Raw genomic sequence first — 12,857 nt, 5'->3', positions numbered from 1 at the left:
GATGACACTAACCACACCTGAGGAAGACACATGTAGAGCCTATACCCTCCTGAGGAACTTTGGATGTAGTCTGAATTAAAAGAAAACCTTCCTCGTACACAGACAGGCACTCAAATATTTAGGAGCCCAAGTTGGGGCTTGGTGAAAGCATTCTTTAAAGAGCAGAGACTAAGCCACCACAAACCTGTCTTCAAAGTGTGCTCACAAGCCATTCCACCCCACTTTGGAACTGGCTGCTAATAGACAGGGAAGTGGCCCCCTGTGTTATTTCAGTTCTATGGACAAGGGCTCACCTCATTTCCCAGGTGTGACACATCCTAGGACCTTGATCCCCAAATTGCCAAGACTTCATGTTTCAAACATGTCTCCCTCCATCCCCGAGTGCATCCCTCCAATGGTAGCTGTCCATACCAGTCCTGCTCACTGGTATGCTTGCCAAGGCAGCATTTGTGAGTGCAGGCTGCATCTACAACTCACTCTTGGAACATGTTGTGATCCTTGTGAGAACAGAGAACATTGTGGAATATTATTAACTAACCAAACAGATGTACAGGCACTCACTACCTATTAAAGTTTAAACCCGACTTAAGTGCTAGTGCAGAAATAAACCTCCACTTTGTAATTGTAATTGCATAAAACATCAGAGAGGTGGACAATTCTGTGGGAGAGAACATCCAAAGTGCCTTCTGCTCCTCATTGGAACATACCGTACAACCAAACCTGTCCTCAGAAATATGCACCTTATCGGGAGAGTACCGTGGTGTATCTGTTGCATCAAATAAATGTGCTCTCCTCCTATGGCAATGTGCAAGATGCAGAGGCCCTCTGTAATAAAAGTGCGAGACCCTCTCTTTCACCTGTCCTCTACTGGTGCTCTATACCATCTTCCACATTTCCCTTTCTACTGTAGGTTATTAGAAATATATGGGCAGATGGGGGGCGCTGTTGAGCCGCCGACAAGATGGCCGCCTAGCTACGGAGCTCCGAGACCCACAGATCACTATCGATAAACAACGGCGGAATCCGCACATCTCTGACCCCAACAACTGCACCAGCTTATTCCCCTAGTCGTGGGGCACACACGAAATCCCGCCGGCCAGGATCCAGCAGCGGCCAAGATACAACCGACGGCGCCGGCCGGCCCTGTGCAACCGTTGGGCCCGCCTCCTGGTGCCCTGGGGAGTGCAGTGCTTGCCCATCCGGGTGCGCCCCCACCGGGCCGAGGAGTCTGTGCCGCGGAGAGATCTCCTGCCGAGCCGCCACCTTGGGATGCCGGCGCGAACCCTGGCGGTATTGCCGCCGCGAGGCCCACGGACCGTGCATGGAGAAGGTGAGTGCCCGGGGACGGTCGAGCGCGCCGCCAACCATCCGCTGCCTCGCCGGAGCTCCCTCGAGCCCGGCATCATCCCCGAGGCAGCTGCGGCTCGCTCCCGTCTATCCCCCTCACCTCGGCTGTTTTCCCTTCCAAGCGCGGTGGCGTCCTTCAGCACCCCGTGCCCGCCCCCGGGCCCTGCTGGCTGTGGCCCTCCGCGGCCTCGACACCCCAACCCTGACGCTGGAACTGGGCCCCCCCTCACTCATCCACGGGCTGGGAGCGGCACACGAACGGAGCCGCGGAGGGAGCGGCTGACACCCGCGGGCTGCATTCACGCCCTGGAGAGCCCTTGGTCCACATTGGGGACAGATACAGCCAGGGAGCTGCAACAACAACACAAACCCCAAGAAGGGAGAGCACCCTCCACTGGTAATACCTGCAATCAACAGCAGAACGATCCCTTGCCTAGGAGGGCCCCCGAATTGCCCATTCATGGAATTTACCTCAGAGGGCCCCAAATACCGCCAAGCACAGCACTAGTTTCCCTGGAGACCATCAAATCCCTCCAACTATACCGTACGGGCCCCCCCTGGCCAACCCCTCTCCACAAAGCACACACTGCGCTGTTCATAGTCCACGGATTGGGACAATACCTGTAATATTAGGCGTTTCATCTATTCGCCAAACCACTGGCCGGCTGCCACCCCTGTTACTGTGCTCCTGAACCAGATTTTGCTACTAAACCGCCCACCTGAGATAGTGATGTCGAACAGAGCACGGGGAGCAAACAAGGCGGGCGCTATGGACAAGTTCACCAAGGCGGCGCCCAGGCCAGACCAGGCATCCTCCTCCACCATACAAGAAGACAGCGATGTCCTGCCGGATCCACCTCAGCCTGACCTGACTGTAATGATGGAGTCTATGGCCAAAAACTTTGCAGCGTTCCACGAAAAACTTGACGATATTAACACCAATGTGGCCTCCCTGAGAGCCAAACTGGACCAACATGGTGCAAAAATCACAGAGGCGGAACAAAGAATAGGGACCAATGAGGACAATGTTCACGCACTACAGGGCACAGTCGCAGGACTCGTCCGGGATATGAAACAAGTCAAAGCCAAGTGCGATGACCTCGAATCGAGGTCGCAAAGAAATAATATTCGCATCGTGGGGGTTCCCGAGACTGCTCTAAAAGGTCGCATGGAACTAGCGGTCGAACGACTACTTAAAGACCTATTTGGCAACCCTGAGCTATCACCATTCTTCACGGTGGAGAGGGCACATCGCTCACTGGCACCCCGACCGAAGCCCGGAGACTTTCCTAGACCAATAATCGCAAAACTGCTCAGTTACAAAGACAGAGACCATATACTCCGCCTGGCCAGAGAGAAGGGGGAACTAAGGCTGGACTCCCAAACAATTAGAATCTTCCCTGACTTCTCTGTGGGAGTACAAATGGAACGTCGCCAAATTGGAGGAGTCAAAAAGATGCTGAGAGACAGAAAAATTGAATATGCTATGCTCTTCCCGGCTCGCCTAAAATTTACTCATCGTAACAAAATATACTTCTTCACCGTTCCAGATGAGGCAGTCAAATTTATTGAGGCGCAAATCCCGCCAGTGGACCAAATGGGGGAACCAGTGAACGATGTCTGAAACACAAGTTCGCATGACCCTGCTATAGACCTTACCAGCTGCGTCTCTCCCAAAAGCAGCCCCCCCCTCGGGGGGTGAATTGGTCCTCTCCCCACCCGCTCATTGGGGCCTAACTAGTCCTGATGGCTCCATTCGCACGATATGTAGAAGAGAGGTGTGCCACTGCGATTTGAGACCAGGGTGGCACCCTCTGGTCCCGAACCTCGTCACCCCAGCCTATCAACTAGGCACCAAACCACTCCAACAACGGCGTGGACCTTGGGACCTAAGTACATGCTTGCTTTCCTTGTAACCCTTTGTTGCATCAGCCGTGTAAAATATCAATGATGTACCATCATGACATGTGTTAACAAATGTGGGTCGTCGGCAGCGGTAGCCCCCACTGCAGCTGCAATGCCCTCTGAGGCGAAGTGTTTATGGTTTAGCCCCTGTTGGGCCGTTGGTGAAGCGTTGCCTAATTTGGAATGGCACGCGGTTGGTTGTACTGGGTGTGGGTTTTGTTACACTGCTGGCTCTGCCTGGGCGGTGAGGGAGGGGGGCGGGGAAGTTGTGGGAAGTTATAAGAAAATTGGCAGGAAAGTGATGACTGGGTTTGAACTGATGCACGACAACGCCACAGATGCACATCTCTTGGTAAACAGACACAGATCCTCTAGCTCTTACAGTTGGGATGTCCCATAAAATGTCAACATGGCTCTTAAAATGATGACATGGAACATTCGGGGACTGACAAACTTTAAAAATAATAATAATAATAATTAGGCTTTTATATAGCGCTACAAACCCTCAGGTATCTGAGCGCTGCTTATTATTACCCACGGTGTGTGGTGCTCATTTATCGACCTCGGAAGGATGAAAGGCTGAGATTGGCCCCGCCGGGATTCGAACCTGCGTTAGCAGGCTCTGCACGGATGTCAAAGCGAGCGCTCTACTCGCTGTGCCACTTGACCGGCATACAAAGTCCCGTAGGATCACAGCGTACGCACAAAGACATGGAATTAAAGTACTCCTGCTGCAGGAGACACACGCCCAGAAACTCCTATCATCCAATCTTGCACCGTCCTGGGGCCTCAACAGATTTTATACCCAATTCTCCACTCAATCCAGAGGAGTCCTAACACTCATTCACAAATCTGTAAAATTTAAACTCCATGCATCCCACATCGATACGGAAGGCAGGTATGTGATCCTTCATTGCACCCTAGCGGGTGAGGAATGCCTACTTGTGAATTCGTATGGCCCCAACACCGACTCCCCCGAATTTATAGATGATGTGACGGCCATTATCATGAAATATGTGGCAGTGCCCATTATATGGGGTGGGGATATGAACCTCATACTCGATAACGACATGGACAGGACAACCTCGACTCGCAGGGTTGTGCCCCGAGCTGCCAGACGGCTCCTTACACATATGAACTCCCTGAACCTATATGATGTGTGGAGAACGCTCCATCCCCTGGACAGAGATTACACCTTCTACTCCACGGTGCATGATAGCTCTTCCCGAATAGACATGTTCTTGCTGTCGGGATGTCGGTTGGGCAGGGTGCTGGATGTCAGGATACTCCCCCGCACACTCTCTGATCACTCTCCCGTGCTGTTGCAGATCCAACTGGGTAACACTTTGGACGCCCGACCAGCCTGGCGCTTTAAATCGGAGGCCTTGTCTGATATCGTCTTCAAAGCCGAAATATTGTCAGACATAAATACTTTTTTTGAAAACAACAACACGCAGGATACAACTGAGGGGACCCGTTGGGAAGCATTTAAAGTTTACATCAGAGGGATGTGTATCTCGAGGGAGACCGGGGTTCTCAAAGCTATAAGGCAAGCCCTACACTGCTCCGAAACAAAGCTCAAAATGCTAGAACAACAACACACTTCCGCCCCAACTCCAAATCTACCCTCGCAAAAATCAGAAAGGAATTAGAAATGTTCGAATCGAATCTCATGCCCAGGGCGAATTGCGGTATTTAGCCCGCCCGTGGCTGCCCGCCGTTACGGCGAGGGTGACAGACCTGGCAGGACCCAGGCTAAACTGGTACGAGTGGAGGGTGGCAGATCCCGAATAGATAGCATCCTGGACGAGCATAACAAGCGGCATTGGTCTGACCAGGCCATATCTGACATCTTCTCTGGCTTCTACGCCAAGCTCTATGGCCCCCAGCCAGAACACAACACTCAAGATCTAGACGACATGTTGGAACGCATCCCTATGACCATCATCTCCCAGAGTACCAAGGAACAACTTGACATTCCGTTCACCCTGGATGAGATAGTCCAGGTGATCTCCGACCTCCCGAAAAACAAGGCCCCGGGCCCCGACGGGCTCACATCTGAATTCTACCGTGAACACGTCGCCATCCTAGCCCCCATATTGCACGGTGTCTGGACGGAATCCCTTCGAATGGCATCTCTCCCTCCCTCCTTAAGGGAAGCCCTAATCATTGTCCTCCCCAAACCAGGGAAACCCCCAGATGAATGTGGATCCTATAGGCCCCTTTCGCTTATCAATACGGACATGAAAACTTTTGCCAAAGTAATTGCGAATAGATTTCTCCCATTCATGCCCCATATGATCCATGCAGACCAAAGTGGATTTGTTCCGAGCCGCTCCACTGCACTTAACATCCGCCGATTATTCAATATAATGTCCAGAATTGACCCAAAGGCAGACGCAGTGGCAGTCACGCTGGATACCCAGAAGGCATTTGACATGGTTTCCTGGAAGTACCTGTGGGCGGTGCTGGAAAAAATGGGGATAGGTACGAACATGCTTTCCGTTATAAAACTTTTGTATGCTGACCCACGGGCCAAGGTGCTGGTTAACTCCATTGTTTCCCCCCCTTTGTGCTACAAAGGGGCACCCGACAGGGTTGCCCGTTCTCCCCCATCCTTTTTGCGCTCGCCATCGAGCCCATGGCTGATCACATTAGGAACAGACATACTCGCAAGGGTATCTGCCTACAGGGCACACCGGAAATCATTTCATTATATGCCGATGACGTTCTCCTATACGTCAGAGACCCCTCTACACATCTCGACCCGATTATCCGAGACATAACAAAAATAGGAACGTACTCTGGCTTTACCATCAATTATTCGAAATCCGAGATATTTCCCCTCACTACGGCAACCCGGCAGCCAACATGTGAATTCCCCCTGCGATGGTCCCCGGGAGGCATCAAGTACTTAGGGGCGCAAGTTTCATTGACCAAGGCTTCCTTATTGGCGGATAATTATGAGGCAACGGCAGAGCACGTAGAATCCAAGATGCTCAAATGGCGCAACCTCCCTCTGTCCCTCTCAGGCAGACTGTCACTAGTCAAAATGATTGTGGTCCTTAAGCTCCTTTACATCTTTGCTAATGTTCCAGTTTGGCCCGGGAAGCAATACTTTAAGAGACTCCACGCTGCCTGTGCCCAATTCCTCTGGCATTCCGGGGCAGTCCGAAAAAAGTGGCTGCACATGACCCCTCCCTACGAGAAAGGGGGTTTTGCAGCCCCAGACCTAACCGTGTACTGGATTGCGGCACAGGCCCAACACGCCACGCACTGGTATGCATACCTGAACCCACCTCCACACGTCAAATTAGAGGAATTTGCGGGGGACGGCACTAACATTATGACCCTGTTGCTACACCATATGTTCCAGACTGACGCCCCTGCAGACCCTGTGGCCACTACGATCAGAGCATGGAATATGATTTTGAACCCAGCAAATGGGCTCTGCCCATACTATAAATGGCTACCCTTGCGACAATTCCCAGGTCTCTCCCCACGCATGACCACCATTTCATCCAACACTGGGAAGCCCTGGGATCCCGTGCACTCACGGACCTATATCCAGGGGGCAAATTCATTACCCCCCAAACATGGAAACCCGGGCACTCTAACTCAGCACTGGAGCTACTACAATACTTTAGGCTACGGGCGGCGGTCCGGGTAATGTGGCCATCGTACCCAAACGAGCCCCCAGACTCGCCCGAACTCCAATTCATAGCAAATTCCATGGGTGGCAAGGGTATAGTCTCCTCCCTGTATAAAATGCAGCTGGCAAAGCGGGAGAATACATCCCTAAAACCACGGGAAGCCTGGGCCAGGGAGCTGGAAATAGAAATCACTGACGATATGTGGAACGACATGTGTGCGCACACACGCAAAGTCTCCCTAAGTGCAAGATTCCGCTGCATACAATATAAACTACTCAACAGACTTTATTGCACACCGCTTAGAGTAGCGAACTTCACACGCTCTTCTACCCACAGGTGCCCGAAATGTAACTCCGAAGAGGCAGATCATGTGCACATGTTTTGGTCCTGTGCCGCGCTGAGAGCGTTCTGGCTGGAGGTAACGAGAGCGCTCACAGAGATAATTGGGTCCCCCGTAGACCTCGTCCCGCAGGCCCTGTTGTTTGGAATATGGTCCGGAGAAAATGTTAAAAAAATGTCTAAATTCTTGAACGTGGGTGCTATGGTTGCTAAAAGATGCATCTTGCAATGTTGGAAACGCCGTTCTCCCCCCACCTTTGAAATGTGGTTGAAAGCCCTCACCTGGCTACAAACCTGTGAGGAGGAGTATATTGGATCTCTGCCCGCACCGTCTCGCCCAAAGAATGTGTGGACGGAGTTCTGCACTTATTTGAACAATAAAGATGAGATTGAGGGCCCTGTGCCCCCGCCCGATCCTCCGGACACGTCACCATAAAGACTGGGCACCTTGCCCCCCTCCTCTTAAGTTGTCAGCACCCCCCCCTCCTCGAGCCATTCCAAAATGTATGCTGTAATGCCCGACTGTACTAATGTGAATGTGTGTAATTCTGTGCTAATTATGCTATTCCTGTCTTGACTTTCCGTTTTGCCAATAAACAAAAGTTTAAAAAAAAAAAAGAAATATATGGGCAGATAGGGTAACATTAATTTTGATTGCATGCATCCTTCACATGTTGAAATGACCCTGCAGCCCCCTGGGCCCTTCCAAAATCTCCCTCCCTGCTCACATGCAGTTGCGGTCGACTGTATGAAATCTGAGAGGCACAGGCTACAGAAAAAGGGGTTCTCTGGAGTTGTGGCCAAACCATTATAAGGCTCTAGGTGAAATTCTTCTGTAAAATACTATATAATACTATGGGTCTCCTTCTTCAGATGGTGTTTTACAGTGTTATTCATCTCTCTCTCTCTCCTGCGACCCTAAGAAAGTCCTTGACTTCCTCCAAGAGAGGTTCAGTTTGAGCATCTCCACATCCACCTTGCAATCTCTACAAGCAGCTATTCGGATCTTTAGAGAATATTGGCACAGTACTTTCGAAGGTGAGTGCTAAACTTCGTCTTTATTGAACAACTCTGCAATCTCCAATCCAGCCCCAAATGTATATCTCTGTTCCACTTGTGGGACATGCACCTGCTACTTAGGGCTCTACAGGACCATCAATTTGAACCCCTGGACACTGTCCCTCTATACATTCTGACCGCTAGAGTCCTCGTCTTGGTAGCCATAATCTCTGCTAAAAGGTTTGGAGAAATGTGGGCTCTCCTCAGAAACTTTCCTTTGGCTTCTTCCAGATTGAGTAATTCTTCTGCCCTCTCCTCTCTCCTTCCTTAAAGTCCAAAGTTCTTTCAGACTTCCTTCTAAACAAGGTCATAGTCTTCTCTCCCTCGAAATCGCAGATGTTTCTCAGTTTCCCCTAGAAATCCCTAGTGTTGGAAGGTGTTTCAAGATACACCTTGCAGAAACAGAATCATTCCATGTATGAGACTGCCTGACTATGAACTTCGATATCGACAGCAATGATGAGGAAAGCTCAGGAGCAACACGTTTGTCTTGAAAGAAAAACAAATCATGAAAACACAGGTTCGAATCTCACGCTTAGAAACTGGTATGCAGTATTAGGCACGTTATAAAAGAACAATTATAATCTTCCACAGAAACCCTGAGTAGAAGGATCAGGGTGACAATTACCCTAGTATATAAATCCACACCGGTTTCTCCCATTATACAGTAGCATTCAATGATAGGCATGGGAGCATCTCCGGCAGCATGTGGAGGGGTGGCTCTTCAGACAATATGTAGGGCAGATACCTGTGTATCACCAAATACTTTCAATACGCATTACTTGCTACATGTGTGCTCACACACAACCTTTTGTAAGGCAGTCCTGCACTCAACCTCCATCGGAAATCTTACAAGAACAAAATATGAAGAGTGGAGCTGCATGGAATTCTATATCTGTGTGGTTATGTTTCTTATATATCTCCAGTTGTTGGCTCTTCGTCATGAGCAATGGATGTGATTAGGAAGATAGGATAGGTTGTAACAATAATTACCCATAAACACTTTGCTGATGCATGATTACCACCCCTCAATAATAGGTATTTTATATGCTCTTTCCCTGTGCTCTACTGATCTCACAAAACCCTTCTGTCACGAGCAATGGCGCATTTCAAACAAAGCAAATAGTGAATATCAGTTGAAAGGGGACTTGGCTGTCATAAAACAGCTGCAAGGCAAACCGAATTGCTTGGGGAGTGTGGAGGGAAATCAACTTCTCAGTTTCAGGTGAAGGACTAATTCACAATTAATTGATAAAGTTGTATTTAATTTGCATGTCGCTTCAACGTTCATCTTTTCAAAGAATGATTGGACAGGCAACCATCACCATATTCAGAAATGCACTCAATCACCCCAAACATATACAAAATCTTGTTTGGCTAGAGTCATGGGTTTGCACCATTTCTAACCAATGAGACAAGATATCCTCGCAAATCGCAGTTTGTCTGATACCACTATATTCAGAAAAAATCCCACTGAACGTTTGTGGGTGGTGGCATTTGGCAAAATGATGGTGGTAGAAACAGAGGAGGGTGGAGCAGCAGTAGACACCTACAGCATTTGAAGTTCTTTACTACAGAAGACTATGCAATGCCCACACTACATTTATTATTGGCAAACAAGTGCAACCATGGAATGGTTTTACCTTATTGAATGTTAGAACAAAAAATGCAAAGCTCCATTTTGGATACACATGCATGCCAAATTATTGTATCAACTTAAAATAAATGTGATCTCTATAGCATCCTCTCAAATGGTATAGTATCTAGTAGGTGTTATGAGCCGACAGCCATGAAGTATCTCTGGGCCTGAATTACAAAGCATTTGTCAAAGGAAAAATCCCATTAAAAAATGCTCTGTGAATCAGACGCAAAGGGGTCATTATAAGTTTGCGGTGCAGTAAAAGTGGCGGGACTCCATGGGATGGGGATTTACCAACCTTTCCGCCACCTGGAATATCCCGGTAATACCAGGAGAACCTGGGGCAGAAAGAGTAGGGCAGTTTGCTAGTATCCCGCCGAAATTACCGTCAGGACCGCAGAAGACTTATAATGACCCGCATGTGTTCTTTGTCCGGTGAGAAATGCTTGAGTTAATTGTTTGATCTGTTGCATTTCACAAGACCTATGATTCCCTAGTCACATACAGTAACCCGAAACGATAAACGGAGAAGTGTATTCCTTGGCTCAATGCTGAAAACGTCTGATAACACATGTTCAAGTAATCTATTTAAATCCATATATTCTGCTAGACTGATCTCATCACTTTGAAATATAACTTTAATGAAAAACACATAGCTGTTGTGTCTCCATTTGATTCGATTTATTTGAACAGATAATGCAGTTAAAACTAATGATGCAATCAGAACCTGGCAAAGGGAGCTGCTTTCTCTTGGTCAGGGAAGAAAACGAAAATAGGCATTGGCTTATTGACCTGCAGTGCTAGATACATGACAACTGACAAGTGAGATCAGGGTTGGAACTTGTAGAGAAAGAGGAAAACGTGACGTTTCTTTCATAAGAACTCTTCGACTTTTTATTATATCTGTCTACACGCTCAAAGCTAGTCAGTCCAAAACACAATCCTAATAAAATAGAAAATGGATCCTGTGATGTCCCTGCCACTACTAAGTAGCTGCTTCAGCTGACCTGCATCCGACAAGATTTTGCACAGTGCTGGTAATTAACTATCCAGGCAGAAAGCAACAAGTCATTGGTCCCCATTATCTACAGATACAATTTACAAGACTCGATTGCCCAGTCACTAGCGAGGGAGCAGGCAGAGCTCATAAGGACGAGGAAAATTTCCAAATCCACTAATTTCAGGGGTCAGGTCGAGGTCTTTGGGATCCCCTGCAGGTTTCAGTTTGAAGTTCTGAAGGATGGTTGTGAGAAATAGAAAGAGCTCCATCCGTGCCAGGCCTTCGCCAAGGCAGATCCGTCTACCTAGAATGAGATAATAGAGAAGGAAAAAGAGTTAAAATTACAATTAGAGAAGGTAAAGATAAAGGTTTATATTGGCCTTTCAATTCGTTTTTCTTTTTTCTAGAATTATTTTTTGTACTTCTTTAGAAAAATAGAGTTTCACATGCCATGGCTCCTCACCCCTTCTACACCCCTCCTTCTACACCCCGTGTATCACCTCTTTTCACATTTTTATTCTATATCCCTACTTAGATACACATTTGCTTTGCCAACATACTTCTTCTCAATTGTGGGGTCGAGATGAACGGTTTCTTAATATAGTTTTCGAATTGATGACTCTACACTGTGATGGTTGGACGATCTTAATTCATCACAAGGTCAGTTTTTCAAAACAAATGTGTTAAACGGCACAAACACAAAACAGACAAAGACCAGGAGAGAGTTCAACCGCTTCCTTTTGTTTGTAACCTGCTTTTGTGATTTAACCATACTCTAATGCGATTACAGCATTGGGGAGAAGACTGCAACAGGTATTACCGCCCTTACTCTCGTATTGCACTCTCTGCTTCCCATTGGGCTCATAACTCAGGTGTAGGTCGATAATACCTGTTAAAGCCCTCTCCCCAGGGCAGGAATGCCTCAAGAACATGGCAAAGTAAACGGTGAATGGAACCCATCCTCTGCACAATGCACTCTAAATGTAGAGCATTACCTATGATCATTATAAAAAAAAATGCAATCCACAATACATTGTCCTGATGAGGACTATAACAGTATAGAGCACTGGTCTGCTAATCTACAGCTTCACATGTTTCTTTATTTGTTTTTATTTAAGTCTACGTTCTGAGGCAGGCAATGGAAAATGTCAGCATTGGAGTCACATACAAATGCCTGAACAAAATCGGAGGTCTGGCACCCTGACACACCATCTGCATTGTAAATGGAGTTCACTGTACTGCTCATTTATTGTCAAACCATAGGGAGGGTTAGATGTCAGGTCTCCACGTTTTAATTATGTAATTCCTAGTCCTTATATTAAGTTGAATTAAGCCCCTTTAATTGTTGCACTAAAGTGGTAACATGAAACATCAAAGTTGAATCATATTTCTCTTCAAGAGATTTTATGATTTTAGAAGCACCCAATATACTGAATCGGATCATAGATAAGTTTTAAAGTAAGAATATTTTAGGATGTCAATATAACAAAGTGATAGGATTGAAATGCTATTCGACATATTATTCTCAACCTATCTTAGTTTGGAAGTATTTGTCATTAGTGTGCAAAGTTACCTGCATGAACCAATGTTCTGTTACATAACACAGCTTTTATACTACACCAGTCAACACCGTTGTGTTTGATATCGGTAAGAATTGTCATAAGTGTGGCATATTGTGCTTCCGTCAGAGGTTTCTGAGTGGAAGAAAGAAGTGGGAGCAGGTTTTGTCAAGAGCGGGAGGGCGGGAGGCAGGTTTTATCAATATGGTAGCTTTGTAAATTCTGAAGGTGGAGGAATGGAAGGAATGGAGATTTTATTGTTTGAATGTGTGTGGCATCAGTGTAGAAACATCAGGGTATACAGCTGTTAAGGAAAATAGAATATATATAAGAACAGTATTTCACACAAACAAGGA

At 47.5% G+C, this 12,857-nt stretch overlaps 1 protein-coding gene across 2 annotated transcripts in view; it reads right to left on the bottom strand.

Annotated features, from left to right (window-relative positions):
• Positions 1-10,603: 10,603 nt before the first annotated feature.
• The window catches only part of LOC138566779 (cytochrome P450 2F3-like), a 622,774-nt gene continuing 620,520 nt past the window's right edge, over positions 10,604-12,857 (bottom strand). Inside the window, exon 10 of one of the 2 annotated variants that reach the window (XM_069644431.1) lies at positions 10,604-11,246. In XM_069644431.1, coding sequence (XP_069500532.1) covers positions 11,065-11,246 — 182 coding nt within the window. In that variant the 3' untranslated portion in view covers positions 10,604-11,064. The remainder of the gene's footprint in view (positions 11,247-12,857) is intronic. The other variant, XM_069644430.1, reaches the window with a different exon arrangement.

This window comes from Ambystoma mexicanum, chromosome 2p (assembly GCF_040938575.1).
Source record: "Ambystoma mexicanum isolate Mex_15411 chromosome 2p, UKY_AmexF1_1, whole genome shotgun sequence".
Lineage (NCBI taxonomy): Eukaryota > Metazoa > Chordata > Amphibia > Caudata > Ambystomatidae > Ambystoma > Ambystoma mexicanum.
The sequence above is the reverse complement of the archived record's forward strand: the minus strand, read 5'-3'. Positions and strand labels throughout refer to the sequence as shown.